The sequence below is a fragment of the Magallana gigas genome, chromosome 1 (assembly GCF_963853765.1).
Source record: "Magallana gigas chromosome 1, xbMagGiga1.1, whole genome shotgun sequence".
In the NCBI taxonomy this organism is placed as follows: domain Eukaryota; kingdom Metazoa; phylum Mollusca; class Bivalvia; order Ostreida; family Ostreidae; genus Magallana; species Magallana gigas.
In genome coordinates, this window is record NC_088853.1 from 72392225 (window position 1) to 72410338 (window position 18114).

Here is an 18114-nt window from a genome sequence, read left to right on the forward strand (position 1 = left end):
TCAAGTAAGCGATTTGGTCTACGAACCTCCTGTTTTGGAGAGTTGTCTTAGTACTTAGATGGAAAATTCATTTTGTAATTTATTGTTGACTTAGGATAGATATGTTATCAAAATAAATTTTAATAGTAATACCCAGAATTTAACCTATCAGTCAAAATGAAATTCTTGAAACAACTTTGAGTACTTGAATAGAAAATTCAATTTGCAATTTATTGTTGACTAGTCTCTATTAACATCTAACTATAGTAGATCCAAAAGGAGATTGGTTTGTCAGTTAGAATGTGTTCGCCCCAATACATAATTGTTTTGTTCTTGTACATAAACTTACAGCATCATAATTCTTCTTTGTACCAGATATTACATTACTGTCATAATAATTAACAAGAGATGTTTGTGAAACACTTATGCCCCCCTCCCTCGGAAACATCCACAAAGAATTAGAGCGGAAACTGCAAACAAGAGGCCACATCGCTCACCTGAGGAACAATAGGTATGATAAAATCAGCTTAATGGAGTCATAATACAAACTATCTGAAACCTGACTTTAATTTTATTTGTAATTTCAAGATTGAATGTCTATTTTTTAATGAACATTCTATCATTTTGTTCTATATTAAAAATATATTATGTCAATAAATATAATAACATAATTATATTTAGTTTGTATCACTTTAAATCATTTTTAAGGCTTTTTATCATGAATTTCTAAAAATTAGAGGGATGCAATAAAAAACGTGCCTTATTTTCAATTTCCCTCGGTAATTTTTTTTTATAGATCTGTAAATACATTCAAATTTGAGTGTTTAACAAATATATGCCTTCAAAAAGTTCACTTATTTTTTTTCGCAATATGGGTCGGATACCTTTATTGTATTTTTGAAGTATAGTTACAGATGGAAATTCATTATACAGATAAAACATTCTCAAAAGTATGGCACGCTATTATGGTCTTTAAAGTAATTTACAGTTAAAAGGTATAAAGTAAGATTCTACATTTTCCTATTTAGTAATTTGTTATTTCTATTTGTTGTAGTTTTTTACCAATATATTACACGACGGCAACGTTTCCACACAAAATAAAATATGAAACCCGTGTGACTTTTGTTTGCGTTGTGCATGGTTAGCTATCTGCCTGCACCAGGCAGAATAGTTCGCCCCAATAAATAATTGTCTTGTTCTTGTAGATAAAGTTACAGCATCATATTCTTCTTCTTTGTACCAGATATTACAGTACTGTCTTACTAAGAAAAAAAGACAAATCTATGAATGAATATCATATTTATTGAGTTCAATCTACAGCTTGATATAACTCACCAAAAATCATTTGTATATAAGTATTATGTTTTTCATGGTAAGCGTAAATACAAAGAAAAAAATTAATTTTTGAAAAAAAATCAGTTCACTTCAACTTGGGTCACAATATTCCTCAAAAACTATTTTACATAAACATGAGTTTTCTATCTACCTGATCAATATAGCTCAGTGTTTTATGTGGAAGAAATGTGATAAATCCAACAATAATATACATAGAGGTATAATTTTACAAAATGCATCATAAACACAATACACAGAGTTGATACAGACAGAATAACATTTGCCTTACACCACTATCCCATGATGCAACTTGTCATAACATTGCAAGTATACAGGTCTTAGAGGGTTTAAAACATGATTCAGCTGTAAATTTACAATATATTGACATACAGATGAAGGTTAATTATTTATAAAGAATTACATGTTGCCATTTTAAAAGCAAAAACATTTTGTTCTATATTAAAAATATATTATGTCAATAAATATAATAACATAATTATATTTAGTTTGTATCACTTAAAATCATTTTTAAGGCTTTTTATCATGAATTTCTAAAAATTAGAGGGATGCAATAAAAACGTGCCTTATTTTCAATTTCCCTCGGTAAAATTTTTATAGATATGTAAATACATTCAAATTTGAGTGTTTAACAAATATATGCCTTCAAAAAGTTCACTTATTTTTTTTCGCAATATTGGTCTGATACCTTTATTGTATTTTTGAAGTATAGTTACAAATGGAAATTCATTATACAGATAAAATATTCTCAAAAGTATAGCACGCTATTATGGTCTTTAAAGTAATTTACAGTTAAAAGGTATAAAGTAAGATTCTACATTTTCCTATTTAGTAATTTGTTATTTCTATTTGTTGTAGTTTTAGACCAATATATTACACGACGGCAACGTTTCCACACAAAATAAAATATGAAACCCGTGTGACTTTTGTTTGCGTTGTGCATGGTTAGCTATCTGCCTGCACCAGGCAGAATAGTTCGCCCCAATGAATAATTGTCTTGTTCTTGTAGATAAAGTTACAGCATCATATTCTTCTTCTTTGTACCAGATATTACAGTACTGTCTTACTAAGAAAAAAAGACAAATCTATGAATGAATATTATATTTATTGAGTTCAATCTACAGCTTGATATAACTCACCAAAATCATTTGTAAAAAAGTATTATGTTTTTCATGGTAAGCGTAAATACAAAGAAAAAAATTAATTTTTGAAAAAAAATCAGTTCACTTCAACTTGGGTCACAATATTCCTCAAAAACTATTTTACATAAACATGAGTTTTCTATCTACCTGATCAATATAGCTCAGTGTTTTATGTGGGAGAAATGTGATAAACCCAACAATGATATACATAGAGGTATATTTTTACAAAATGCATCATAAACACAATACACAGAGTTGATACAGACAGAATAACATTTGCTTTACACCACTATCCCATGATGCAACTTGTCACAACATTGCAAGTTTACAGGTCCTAGAGGGTTAAAGACATGATTCAGCTGTTAATTTACAATATATTGACATACAGATGAAGGTTAATTATTTATAAAGAATTACATGTTGCCTTTTTAAAAGCAAAAACATTTTTTATTCTATATTAAAAATATATTATGTCAATAAATATAATAACATAATTATATTTAGTTTGTATCACTTTAAATCATTTTTAAGGCTTTTTATCATGAATTTCTAAAAATTAGAGGGATGCAATAAAACACGTGCCTTATTTTCAATTTCCCTCGGTAAAATTTTTATAGATATGTAAATACATTCAAATTTGAGTGTTTAACAAATATATGCCTTCAAAAAGTTCACTTATTTTTTTTCGCAATATGGGTCGGATACCTTTATTGTATTTTTGAAGTATAGTTACAAATGGAAATTCATTATACAGATAAAATATTCTCAAAAGTATGGCACGCTATTATGGTCTTTAAAGTAATTTACAGTTAAAAGGTATAAAGTAAGATTCTACATTTTCCTATTTAGTAATTTGTTATTTCTATTTGTTGTAGTTTTAGACCAATATATTACACGACGGCAACGTTTCCACACAAAACAAAACATGAAACCCGTGTGACTTTTGTTTGCGTTGTGCATGGTTAGCTATCTGCCTGCACCAGGCAGAATAGTTCGCCCCAATGAATAATTGTCTTGTTCTTGTAGATAAAGTTACAACATCATATTCTTCTTCTTTGTACCAGATATTACAGTACTGTCTTACTAAGAAAAAAAGACAAATCTATGAATGAATATCATATTTATTGAGTTCAATCTACAGCTTGATATAACTCACCAAAAATCATTTGTAAATAAGTATTATGTATTTCATGGTAAGCGTAAATACAAAGAAAAAAATTAATTTTTGAAAAAAAATCAGTTCACTTCAACTTGGGTCACAATATTCCTCAAAAACTATTTTACATAAACATGAGTTTTCTATCTACCTGATCAATATAGCTCAGTGTTTTATGTGGGAGAAATGTGATAAACCCAACAATAATATACATAGAGGTATATTTTTACAAAATGCATCATAAACACAATACACAGAGTTGATACAGACAGAATAACATTTGCCTTACACCACTATCCCATGATGCAACTTGTCATAACATTGTAAGTATACAGGTCTTAGAGGATTTAAGACACGATTAAGCTGTTAATTTACAATATACTGACATACAGATGAAAGTCAACTATTTATATAAAAAAATATACATGTTTCAATTAAAAAAACAAATACATTTCGGTATAATGGGATTTGAATCCCCCTTTCCAACCATTAATTTCCAACCACGTTGATTATGACATTTTTAAAAATCAAATTTAAACTGATATTCAATTAACTTTCATAGTAAAAATATTTTGAGGGTCAACAACATAAATTACGGTTCTTAGGCAAAACTATATCTACAGCAGCTGAACCTGACAAGAAAGTGACAGGACCACACTTGACACGACCAGTTTATCGATTGGACGAGACCTACAACTACCTTGGAAAAATCACGGACTGCACGACAAAATCTTGACAAAGTCAGACTCAAAGTCTCACAGGAGACGATTTGGCTGTTTCTTTTAGTTAACGTACTTACGAATATTAACAGTAATTTAGTGAATTTTACTTACTTTTCATAATCAATTTATCAATTGGCTAAAAGAAAGATGTTAATATAAACAATAAAATGCTTTCTTTAATGATTCATTCGGGCAATGAAGGAAGCGATCATTGCAGAGAAAAATTACATATCCCGATAACGCGGGTTATGTATTTTTTTCTGCAATGTCGCTACCTTCATTGCCCGAATGAATCATTAAAGAAAGCATGTTATTGTTTGAATATACGCAACATGCAGTAAACTATATATAGCACCGTTTTATTGATTTTCGAAATGGCAAGGCATGAATGAGCTTTACTTTTAGTAGGCGAATTATACTTCCGACTAATAGTCCTACGCACATGTGAAAAAACCATGATTTGAATCATTATACTACATAAATGTTTTATTTTCAGGGTAAACGGATAAGATTACCGTTTAGTAATCTACGTCTAATTAAAGATTTAAATAAGTTTGCCATTGCATAGTATATAAAATAAAACAAGGCGCAATGCGTGCACAAATAGTTAAATTTGCCGGATGCCTCATATGGTCCATGCACTAAATTACACCTGGGTTTTATAAGAACATTCACAAGACTTAAATATGTATAACAGAGAACATGTACTGTCAAGTGAAAGCTGTCAATGTGACAGCAAGCCGAGTTTGTTTTTTTTTATGTAAACAGTATCCATAATCCATTTATCCTGAATTGATAAACACTACCTATCAAGAGAAATGGAGTACCCTATATGCAATACTCTGCCAAAAATGACCTACTTCAACAGCTATCATTTTTATTTTGAATTATAAAAAAAATCCAAAATCCAATTAATATGCACATTTCTAATGCAAGTTCAAATGATCTGCAAAACAGGTTCCTATCTTAAAATCAGTAGGAGGTGTTATCCGTACAATGGGGTACCCTATATAATATATTCTGTGAGAAAATGACTAAGTTCAACAGCAGGTATTTATTCTATATATTTACAAAAATCAAAGTCCAAGTAATATGCACATCTCTGATATATGTATAATTGGTCTGCAAATCAAAAACTTCATATCTAAAAACTGTAGGAGGAGTCAGGAGTTCAATAAGGGTACTGTATATGCAATGTTCTGCGGGAAAAGTGACTAAGTTCAACAGTTGTTATTTTTTTCATTTATATTATCATCAAAATCCAAGATTTATTCACATCTCTTGCATACGTATGATTGATCTTCAAATCAACAACTTCCTATCTTAAAGACTGTATGAGGAGTAAGCCGTACAATAGGGGTACCCTTTTGGCAGCTGCCCGCCTGCATTCCCTTCTGACCATTTCAATAACTGGATTTCTTCTTTGGAAAACTCAGTTTCAAAAATTGTTCTCAATGCAAAATAACAAATTACTGTATAGTTCATGTACACAGACCACATATTTTTAACAGAGAACATACTGTGAAATAAAATGATAATAAAGTACAATAACTAATTACTGTATAGTTCATGTACATAGAACACAGGTTCCAATAATGACGCGTTATTTAAAACAAGTCGAGATATCGGTCACTCCATAGATAATCCAGTTATATTCAAATTTTAACATATACCATCAAAAACATAATACACATATGGTTGCGCACATGAGAAAAGGGTCCTTATGACATTTTGTATATAACAGAGAAATAACGTCATAAAGAAATGAAGTTACGTTAAAGAAAAAACAAATATCGTCTGATAGTACAAAACAGCGGCCCGGTGCTTTTGTTACTTTGCTTTGTTTGTAAAAGCGTGTCTTGATGGTGAAACGTGTTTAATAGCAGTGCCCCATCTGTTATGATAAATAAATTGAACGTACTTATATTTTTTTTTTATTTTACTCATAACCTATGATCGAATGTAGATTCCGTGCTTGTTTGATGCGTATACAAAAGTTAACTCTTGATCATCCGCAAAAAAACCAAACAAACAAACAAAAAAAAAACAAAAACAAAAACAAAAACAAAACAAAAAACTTGAACTGCATACTGCAGTATTGGAAAAAAAATAACACGATTGAACAATATACATTCAGTGGATCAACTTGCGGTATTGAATCTGATTTTGAATGTTTTGAATATAATTTAATTTTAGTGTAACCGGTTCATGAGAAATCATTATAATCACAACCACGTTTTCACTACCGATTATAACTTGTTGATCCGCTTTACTCGCGTGACCGACTTTAACTTCATGTAGGTCTACCATTTTCATTGAAACAGGTTTTGAATCTCTGAGGATTCGGGTCCAAAAAGAAGCTTAACAATCTGGGTGAAGCCTTTTTATTACACGATAGATATTTTAATCACTGTTTATAAAGGCATTTATATATGATCACGTTAGAAAAAAAGATAGATAATCCACTTCTGTAGAAAATACCATGAGGCTCCGCACGGGGAAATTGATATTGAATAAGATGTTCAATTTATTTCATCTGTTCAATATTAATGAGTAATCTCTTTATCTAAACTTAAGAGACTAGTGAATGCATCATTATCAAAAATAGGTGTTTAGTCTATAGGTTGATACTACCTGTAGATCCAGTCGTTTATCAATTGATATAACTTGATATTATTCTAAATTGTAAGCTTTTTAGTAAGTCATTTTGTTAATTTTTTAAAATAGATAATATTAAATGAATTTTGAATTTGATTAATTCATTATGAAACTAAATTATAGGTATTAATAATAAACTTCAACTTTAGCTTCATCATTTTTTGTACTGTAACTTACATTTATTCAAGTTAAACAAGAGGCCCATTGGGCCATATCGCTCACCTGAGCAACAATGGGCGTTCAAAAGATATCGTGCCATATGGCCCTCGGTGAAATAACAAAAAAATCAATATTGTAAATTATTCGAATTTTACACTTATTTTTGCATACACGTAATCTTTGACATTGTACCTTCATGAAATACTGTTTTTACACAGAATAAGAAAATCCTACGCAAGATATAGAACTAAATATTTGGTAAGGGTACACTGTTATATAACTTCTAATTCCCTGTATTTTCTTTCTGCCCCCTTCCCCCACTTAATAAAGCGATCAAAATATATGAGAGCATATAGGTACATTTTCTTCCTCAACTACTTACTAGTTATTGTATTTTTTTTAATATAATAGTTATTGTATTTTATCAAACAAATCCTACATGCATATATATGAAGAAGAAAATTGCACCTCAATGCGCTCAGTTTCTCAAATAAAAAATATTCAACAATTTAATTTGTCTTCTCCATTATAATTAAATGACTGTTGTTTACCTCGCGTAAACTCGTGACTTTTATAACTTTACTCACACTTGATTGATGAATACACTGGAATGAAAAATGGTGTCACGTGACATGTTAAAGAGCTATAAAAATCAATATTACCGTATTGACAGGCACATCACTCTAATTTACTATGGCCCACCCATTATTTTCATATTTATTCAAAAATAACAAATGGCTACAAACCAGGATAATTTTCCGCTGTAATATTTTCTTAGGGATAGCGATAATTCCTTTATCCCCGCAACTGAAATGTGTCAGAACTATGGAAACTGTTTTAACAATGTCGTTTTTATTTACCCACATTTCACATTATTTATTGTATAAAGAGGGGGCCCGAGAGAGTAGTTATATACAGCATATCATTCTTTAATTTTTTTGTGTACAAGTATTTAACATACTCTAATTTATATAGAATTTCTAATGATCAACCAAAATGTCAGCGTCAATCGTAGAATTATAAGCAAGATGAGCTCAAAATTTTGCTAGGTTTGAGTCATATTTTGTTCACATGAGTTTACTACATTCAGCTTAAGATTTTTAACTTGGTATTTCCTATTCGGCATTTAAAATTGAAAAAAATGAATGGCCTTAGATCTGTGTACAGACATAGAATTGTGAGCAAATCTCTGTATCTTGCTTATAATTCAAAGCTTAACACTCAAATATGGTAAGTAAATAGAACTTGTAAACAATCAAACACAAGAAACATGCACTACAACAAATAAAGAACACAATTTATTTTTCAAAAAGAATCATATACATGTATATACCTGCATATTTCTGTCAGCGATATTAAACTCTATTTAAACTGAATAAACTCGAGAAAATGCCGAGCATCTCAACAAAACATATTGCATTATTCTACCATTACGCAAAAGATGATACCGAATTACCGATAGCCTGATTGAATTGCATTTTAGTTCTTTCTTAATACATCAGTTGTTGCCTAATTTGCGCAGGTAAACAGTAAACTGTTTGTTTTACCGAAGTCTCTGTTTGATTTGATCCGTAAAAATCAGGAAATACAAGCGACAGTTCTCAGGTTAACGCAAAGCATAAATGAAAACGAAACGAAAATCACAACAAGCTAACACCACCGTCATATGTGAAAACTGTAAACGCATTGAAATATTTAGCCTCAATTTACTTCACAAAATCGGTACCAATGTATTTTGCATGTTTCAAAGATTCCCTTCGTGCACGAATTGTTGCACAACAAACAAATTCATCATTGTCAGATCGACCCGTTTACCATATAGTGTCATTGCTGCTTTAAACAAAGAACCTCGTTTTAGAATTATGGAATACAAGTCTTGGTAAAATAGGTAAGCAAACCCGGGCCGGGGAACAATAAAAGCCGGGGCAGATCGGCAATCGTCAATTCCAATTACGCATTATTTTGCAGTAATATTTACAGCGAATACAAATATACTGGTAAGTAAATATCTTGAAATTTTAATGAGATTGGAAGGTTAATAACTGTTAATCTTTTGTTTTGCCCTGGCCGGTCATGCCTACTCATTTTACCAAGACTCATGGATGCTATAAATTACTTGAAACACGCCTTTTCTTTCTTATTATTTTCGTAATAACTCAGATTTGAAACAGAATTAGCCCATAATTTTTGCAATTTATATTTTCCTTTCCATAAAGATTACTTATGATAAATTACATTGAATTTGACTCAGTAGCTTTTGAGAAGAAGATTTTTAAAAATGCACCCCCTCTTTTTCTACAGTTTCGATGTTTTCTCCGCTTTGAATGAAGATCTGTCTTCCATTTTTGCAATTTATATTTCCATTTCTATAAGAATGCTTTGTGCCAAATTTGGTTGAAATTGGCCAAGCAGTTTTAAAGAAGAAGTTTAAAATGTAAAAAGTTTACAGGCGGACAAACAGACGGACCGACGGACAGACGGAACAGACGGACGACGGACAAAATATGATTAGAATAGCTCACTTGAGCTTTCAGCTCAGGTGAGCTAGAAATTAAGAAGAAATTATTCATGGCATTTCCTCGGGTGTAAGCTTTTTTTAATCCTATTAGATATACACTCTGAAAAGTGTTTTAATTGAATGTTATAATTAATAAAAAGTTACATGAAACTACAAAATGTTTGCATAGAGATTTAAGCGCAAAGGCGCAAGTTAACTTTACGATTGTCATTTAATTGTTGCGAATATAGATTTATACAATATAAGCATAACCCTATTTTTTGCCCCGCCCTTTATTCTCCTGTGGTCGATCAGTTACATATTTAGGCACAACAGCGGTATTTTTTAATAGGTGCTTATAAAGTGCGGATCATTCAGAATAAAAATTGAAATATTTTTTTTTTTTCAACTTTTCATTGCCGGTAGTTTGACAAAATTGTAAAGAACAGATAAACATTGACCACGAACATTTACCCGGTATGAGAATGTAACCTGCTCACTTTGTTATATGATACATGTAGATGCATTCCGGCAGATAAGATATTAGTAATTTTAGAGAACGCCAAAAAAAACATGAAGGACGTTTTCAATGAAAAAAAAGGTAGCGTGCTGCTTATTTAAAAACTCCGTGACAATTGAGCTACATATATAGGCGCTAAATTATTCATGCGTCGACAAATACCCCATGCATGTTAACAAATGAGCTAACTCATTGTATTACACTATTTGTATAGAATAAGTCACCGAACCATACGTGTACAATACTTTAAATTAAATATATTTCATCTGAAATTATCATTGATGTGCCCAAAACTATAGCCGGAAATTGATCACGCTGTGTACAAAAAACCGGACACGAAACCATCTGTGTAACGTGTTTGTTTAATCACGTGTCGACAAATAACCCATGTAACAAATGTGCACGGATTGTGTAAAAAAAAATATGCATTGATATGAATGCATTATTATTATTTTAAGTTATTAATAAGTTATCAAAAAAATTGGTAATGATTAACAAATAAACCAATGGGGCCATATTATATTTAACATGGAAATGATGTTGATAAGATCATAACGTAAGTGGCAAGGTGAACAACATCATACATGTAGGTAAAAAAATCTATAACTTTTAAAGCCAAATAAATTTATTTATAGTTATTCGATCTTCATGAAACTTCACAAACTTTAATCTTCTGACAAATTATAGGTATACATCCATAAAAATCTGAAAATGTGATAAAATGTCATAAGGGTCCTTTTCCCATGGGCACAATCATACACAAAGTTTACATTTTTTGATAAAATGTCAGAGGTAGAATATAAATTATTTTAAAAAAAAATACAAATACAAAAGGAGGACCGGCTGATTCAGACATCTTATGAACAAATAAACGCTGACATCAATTCTTCAAATTTATAAGTACTTGGTCTTCCACAAAATCTAGGATCTAAATATTTGTCCCTATACATGAAAAACATTAAAATATGGTTCAAAATGCATTTCATCTGCTCTGTGAGTACTATTTGACAAGAGGCACACATGCCTTGACAATCACCTGAGTACCATGGCCCTTAAACTGACAAGTCAGAGAGTCTCATGTTAGTATTCTAAGCTTCATTTTGTAGTTCACTCTCTAATCCAAGACTCCTCTGACTGTCAACCTGCTTTTATTTGTTGCTGTTCGATATATTTATTCATGAAAATGAAGGGGGGGGGGGTTCAAGAGTCGGAGAAATCTCACATCATCTATACCCTTACAAAAAGTTAATATTTTGATAGAAAGAGCAGAGAATTAAAAAAATATGGCCTTTTTTGGATATTATGCCCCGCCCATAGGACCATGAGGGTCATAATTTTCATATTTCATATTCTTTTTATTCAAGAGAAGTTTCAAACCAAAAGTGGTGACAATAGACCGTATAGTTTTCAAGAAAAAGTTAAAAATGTAAAATTGTAAAGGAAAGACGCACGACGGACACCAGATGACGACGGACAAAGACCAATTACAATAGGTGACATGACTGACTCGGGTCAGTGCGTACTTGAAGATAAAGACATCATATTGCAATAAGTGGTCTATGTAGCCAATGTCTGTTTTCTGCCTTCCTCTGTAAGGCTTTCAAGGAAGGTGTTCTTTTTTCTCCCCTCATGGTCAGGTAAAATTGGCCCATCTACATGAAACAGAATAAACTAATGAATGATGTAGTTAATGATCAACACCAAAATGATATTACTCATATGAGGACAAGTCCAGCAAAACAAGATATCTGTGAGCCAATGCTCACTAGTAATACCCCCGCTCTGATGTAAATATACAAAATAAGCAAAGTTGACGTCCCATTTGTACAAAAATAGATCCCAACATATGGCATGCCTAAACAAAGAGGGTGTAAAGTATCAAGCATCTGCAATGAGAAGTTGATGAGAAATCTTTTATGAATATTTGTTTAAAAATTTAGGCTACAAATAAATACAATTGACTGTAACCGGAAGTTGATGCCCGATTGGTACAAACATATTAACAAAGAGTGTGTTAAAATTTAAAAACAATGAATAGCTAATGAGAAAAATGCGAAAGAAATTTTTGTTATGGACAGACAGACAGACGGACAGACAGACACACAAGGGTAAATATGTGTCATTGTTATCAGTTTAAACTTCAAACCAATTAATTAAATTAATAAAATAAATAATTACAAATAAATGTGTCACACAAAATTATTTACAATGACCTTTTTTCTAATTTACTAAATACAATGACATGTTTATCTAATTGATGAAATAAATACAGCTAACCCTGTAACAATGAGCTGTTTATATTAACAAACAATCACACAGATAAACATGTCTCACATGTATCTTATTGACTGATAATTAACACGGACTATGTGTCTTAGTTATCTATATCTAATTAATGTAAATGATAATGACTCAGAATTACCTGTCAGAGCGTCCTGTCTGGTGATATACCTATATATAACCACCGTGTTGTTGTTCCATGACCCGACCCAGAGACGGTGAGTGTTGACATCATAACTCAGGCTCCGTGGTGAGAATATCCCTGATGGTCTTATCATTAAATGTGACAGGAACTGACCGTCCCTGTCTAACATATGTACTGTTTTGGTTGTAACATCACACACCAGGATGTGTGACAGCTGGTCAGTACATATTCCCCATGGAACTAGTCCTGATCCTGATGGATGTCCTGTGTAGGAGAAACGATGTCTTCCTCCACGCTCTGTCACCACTACAGCATCATCATCAGACACCATAACATCCCCAGTGTTGTTCTCTGTTATATAGTAAGGTGCTCTATACAGTCCCAGTCCTCTAGTGTCGTTCTGTATGGTTTGTGTCAGTTGTCCACTCTGGTTGTACCGGGTTACCTTGCCTCTCCCTGAATACTCTGTAATCTTTCTATACATCCCGACCAGTAGATCCCCAGTGGACGGGGACCAGTACACACTCCGTGGTCTCCATGTAGAGTCTGTTGTCTCTATAAATGTGGTGGTTGTTTTCACATCCTTTGACAGTTTGTTGATGTTATAATTCCTATCTATATAAATCAGTTCACTATCACTGTTCATTGTGTGTAATCCAAAACCACTACATGAATCCTCCACACGATGTAGAGGGACACCTGTTGTGTCTGTCAAGATGAAATTGTTTCTATGATCACTGACCCAGATCCGGTCTGATGTCACACAGGAAATGTGATAACAACGACCAACACCTGTCACTGTGAGAGAGGGAAGTAACTCGGGGGGAGACATCAGTTTCAGCAGACACTGGTTTCCTTGCTGTGGTTTTTCTGCCCCTGTGGTTTGGATTTCACTCAGTGACTCCATCACATCAGCAGTTGCTGGATTCAGATCTACAAACATCAGACACAAACAGTCAGATGGAACTGATTGATTACAAACATCACATCATGTATAATGAATGTTACAGCAATGTTTGTTTGTTAATGTATTAATACAGAACCGTTATTAATTAATAACAAAAATATACTGGTAAAGGTATCTAATAAATTTTTTAATCAGGAAATTATCAATATATTCATGTATCTAAGTAATTGATCAATTAAAGACAAGTAATCACTTACATCTCATTAAATGCATTTGATATTGACTGTCTATAAACAAATATGTTCTTACATTTTAATGACAAGTGATAAAAAGCACATTCTATATATGTCTGACTTGTAACTACATATCATATAATTTACAATGATAATGAATCAGACTTACCTGTCAGAGCGTCCTGTCTGGTGATATACCTGTATATAACCACCGTGTTGTTGTCCTCTGATCCGACCCAGAGACGGTGAGTGTTGACATCATAACTCAGGCTGCATGGTGAGAATATCCCTGATGGTCTTATCAGTAGATGTGACAGGAACTGACCGTCCCTGTCTAACATCTGTACTGTTTTGGTTCCACCATCACACACCAGGATGTGTGACAGCGGGTCAGTACAGATTCCACATGGCTTTAGTCCTGATCCCGATGGAGGTCCTGTGTAGGAGAAACGATGTCTTCCTCCACGCTCTGTCACCACTACAGCATCATCATAGTCAGACACCATAACATCCCCATTGTTGTTCTCTGTTATATAGATAGGTTCTCTATACAGTCCCATACCTGTGTAGTCATTCTGTATGGTTTGTGTGAGTTGTCCACACTGGTTGTACCGGGTTACCTTGCCTGTCTCTGGTTTCTTTCTATACATCCCGACCAGTAGATCCCCAGTGGACGGGGACCAGTACACACACCGTGGTCTCCATGTAAAGTCTGTTGTCTCTATAAATGTGGTGGTTGTTGTCCTATCCTTTGACAGTTTGTTGATGTTATAATTTTTATTTATATAAATCAGTTCACTATCACTGTTCACTGTGTGTAATCCAAACCCACTACATGAATCCTCCACACGATGTAGAGGGGCACCTGTTGTGTCTGTCAATATGAAATTGTTTTCATCATCACTGACCCAGACCCGGTCTGATGTCACACAGGAAATGTGATAACAACAATCAACACCTGTCAGTGTGAGAGATTGATGGAACTCAGCACCAGACGTCAGTTTCAGCAGACACTGGTTTCCTACGCGTCGGTTTCCTCTCTCTGTGATTTGGATTGCACTCAGTGACTCCATCACATCCTCCTTGTTTAGTGACTCAGTCATGGAGAGCTGGCTGGTGTGGAGTGTAAGATGTATCTGGGGGAGGGCTTTCTTTATGGAGGAGAGGAATTGTAGTGCACAGAATGTGAATGCTGGCTGTACATATCTGTGTTCATATTGCTGAAGGCTGACAATATGTCTGCTCATTTCTATCATCTGTTTTAAACATCTGTGTTTTAAATTAAAGTCACAAAACACATGGTACTTCAAATCTTTTCTCACTTTGTTAATGACATTCTTCAGTGTCTGGGCCTTTGTTAACATCTCTGATTGATAGAGGGAGAATTCTGTGTGACAGGTTTTGAAATCAGTTTTGATTCGTGGCAGGAGAACAGGTCTGTAAAAGAGAGCCTCACTTCTGATGGTGTGAATGGTTTCTCTGTGTTGTTGTCGCTTTGTTTTATAGGCTGTTTTAACATCAAGTTGTCTGTGGGTTCTGTGTTTTCTGCAGTGGAAACAGACGGGAACTTGACAAGCTTCACAGTACTTTATATAAACATGGCCAGTATGTCTCACACAGATCTCCTGTGTTGGAATGTAGTTGATTTTATCACGGTGTGACACAACATCATGGTCTATTGTTTTGAGATCTTTTACATGGTTATCTTTACACTGGGGACACAGATCACATGGACACGATACACAATGGTACTCTGTGTCCCCTGGACACTTTGAACACTGATGTGTACTATATGTGGAGCTTGCTGTGTCCATGTCTATATCTTTAAATCACAACCTGTCAAATAAAAATAAAGTGTTTTAGAATTATGTCAACCACATTCTTTCAAAACTATTTAATGATTAAATAAATCTATACAATATCATTATATAAATAGTGCCTGTTTGGGAGGGTAACAGTTGAAATTGACAACTGTTATCCTCCCACACAGGCACAATTTATTTTTTTATACTGAATGTCTTAATTAAAGATAATTTTTTTACTGCTTTTATATAGAAATGACGTGAATTATACGGCGAACCGTACGCGCATAATTTACGCGCATGTAACAAGTAGTTGTGTTACACGTTGCTAAGTGTGTTGCTAACGTTGAAAGTAATAGAACAAATTATCAACTGCGTCTTAACCAATCAGATTTTAGTATTTAACATGAAAGTATAATAATATATAATATAATTTTGTGTGCAAGGAATATATCAATTTAAACCAGACTTTATTTTGAAATAATAATATATTTTCATAGACATTCATAGACAAATAATGGCCTATTATCATCAGATATAAAAACACTCAACCAGTAGATAATTTGTTGTTGAAACTCTAAAAAATCTCTTTCTGACATTCTCTGCTAAACATTGGTGACTTTCTCCCTCTCTATTTTTTTTCTATCTGTATCATACATTCATTGCGCTCTCTCTCTCTCTTTCTCTCTCTCTCTCTCTTTCTCTCTCTCCTTAACATGTATTCTTGCTCTCTTTCTCCCTCTCTCCAAAATATGTACTTTATCTTTGTTTCTCTTATCATATCTCTCTATCGCATTCAATTTTCTGTTAAACATGTACCCTTGCTCTCTTTGTCTCACTATCTCTGACGTTCTTCATTAAACTTACTTTTTCTCTCTCTTACTTTCTCTCACATTCACTGTTTAACATACTCTTGCTCTTTCTCTCACTCTCACTCTCTCTCCAAAATATCTACTTTCTCTTATTCTTTTTCTAATTCCCTTTTTCTCAGCAACATGTACTCTTGCTCTCTTTGTCTTACTAACTTTGACATTCTTCATTAATCTCTCTCTCTCTCTCTCTCTCTCTCTCTCTCTCATAGACATTAATATTTTCAGACATTCACTGCTAGGGAAATACAAGTGCTCTTTCTTTCAGTCTTTCCCACATATGTATGCCAGCTTTCTGTGTATATTTCTCCCCCTTGCAGACTTATGTACTTTCTCTCTTTCTTTTCCTCTCTCATGCGCTCTTACAACTTTCCCTCATAACATTTATTAACCATGTAATTGCTGCTAAATATACATGCTCTTGCTCTTCTTTATCTTTTTTCTTTTTATCTCTTTCACTTTTTCCCATCAACATTTACTTTCTCTTTTTTCTTGTTATCTTCTCTCTCTCTCTCTCTCTCTCTCTCTCTCTCTCTCTCTCTCTCTCTCTCTCTCTCTCTCTCTCTTCACCTTTTCTTCCTCTGCTAAACATTTACTCTTGCTACTCACTTTTACTTCTTCTTTGCTTCACCAGCACTTTTGCTCTTTCTCTCTTTCACTTCTGTTTTTTAAACATGTTCTCTTTATATTTGCACTTGATCTCTCGCTCGCTCTCTCTCTCCTCTCTCTTTCTCTCTCTCTCTCTCTCTCTCTCTCTCTCTCTCTCTCTCTCAAAGATTTACTTTGCCTCTCCTACACATGTACTCTAATTCTCTGTGTTATATCACCATTCTCTCTCCATCCCTCTGCTAAACATGCACTTTTGTTTTTAGTCTACTGAGGAATCATTAGAATTCGTGGTGTCTCAATTTCCATGGTATTTGTGCGTAGCCCTCCCCCACATATTTAAATCCTGAATGTAAACAAAGTTATCTTTGATACTAAAACAGTAGGCTACACATCTACGAAATTACATCCCCGCGAATGAGCAAAAAAATCACAATCCATGAAAATTGGCGGCCACGAATTTAAATGATTCTACAGTATCTCTCTTTCTATTTCTCATTCCCTTTTTTGCAACAGGTTCATGAACTCTTGCTCTGTCTCACTAACATGAACTCTCTCTCTCTCTTTCTCTCTCTCTCTCTCTCTCTCTCTCTCTCTCTCTCTCAGATATTTACTATTTTCAGACATTCTCTGCTAAAGAAATACAAGTGCTATTCTAGTCTTTCCCACATGTATGCCAGCTTTCTGTGTCTATTTTTCTCTCATGGAGACGTATGTACATACTCTCTCTCTCTCTTTCTACTTTCTATCATTTGCTGTTAAACATGTGCTGTTGCTTTTTCTCTCACACTCTCTTCACCTCACTCCCTCTCCGTAATATGTACTTTCTCCTTCTCTCTTTCATTTACTTTTGTAAGGAACATACACTGTTGCTCTCTTTGTCTCTCTATCTCTGACATTCTTTATTAAACATTCTCTCTTTCTCTTTCTTTCAGACATTTACTATTTTCAGGCATTCTCTGCTAAGGAAATACATGTGTTCTTTCTTCCAGTCTTTCCATATTTTCCATATTTACTTTGCCTCTCCAACACATTTACTCTCTTTCTCTGTGTTATACCACCATTCTCTCTTCATCCCTCTGCTTA

The 18114-nt window shown here is 33.3% G+C and overlaps 1 protein-coding gene across 1 annotated transcript; it reads right to left on the reverse strand.

Annotated features, from left to right (window-relative positions):
* Positions 1 to 11743: 11743 nt before the first annotated feature.
* Positions 11744 to 15582, reverse strand: LOC136276246 (uncharacterized). The gene is made up of 3 exons (XM_066087741.1): positions 13921 to 15582; positions 12609 to 13544; positions 11744 to 11838 (listed from the first exon to the last, which is right to left on the reverse strand). Exons 1-3 carry the CDS (start codon positions 15563 to 15565, stop codon positions 11744 to 11746), a joined length of 2676 nt encoding a protein of 891 aa, XP_065943813.1. The 5' UTR covers positions 15566 to 15582.
* Between the last annotated feature and the right edge of the window lie 2532 nt (positions 15583 to 18114).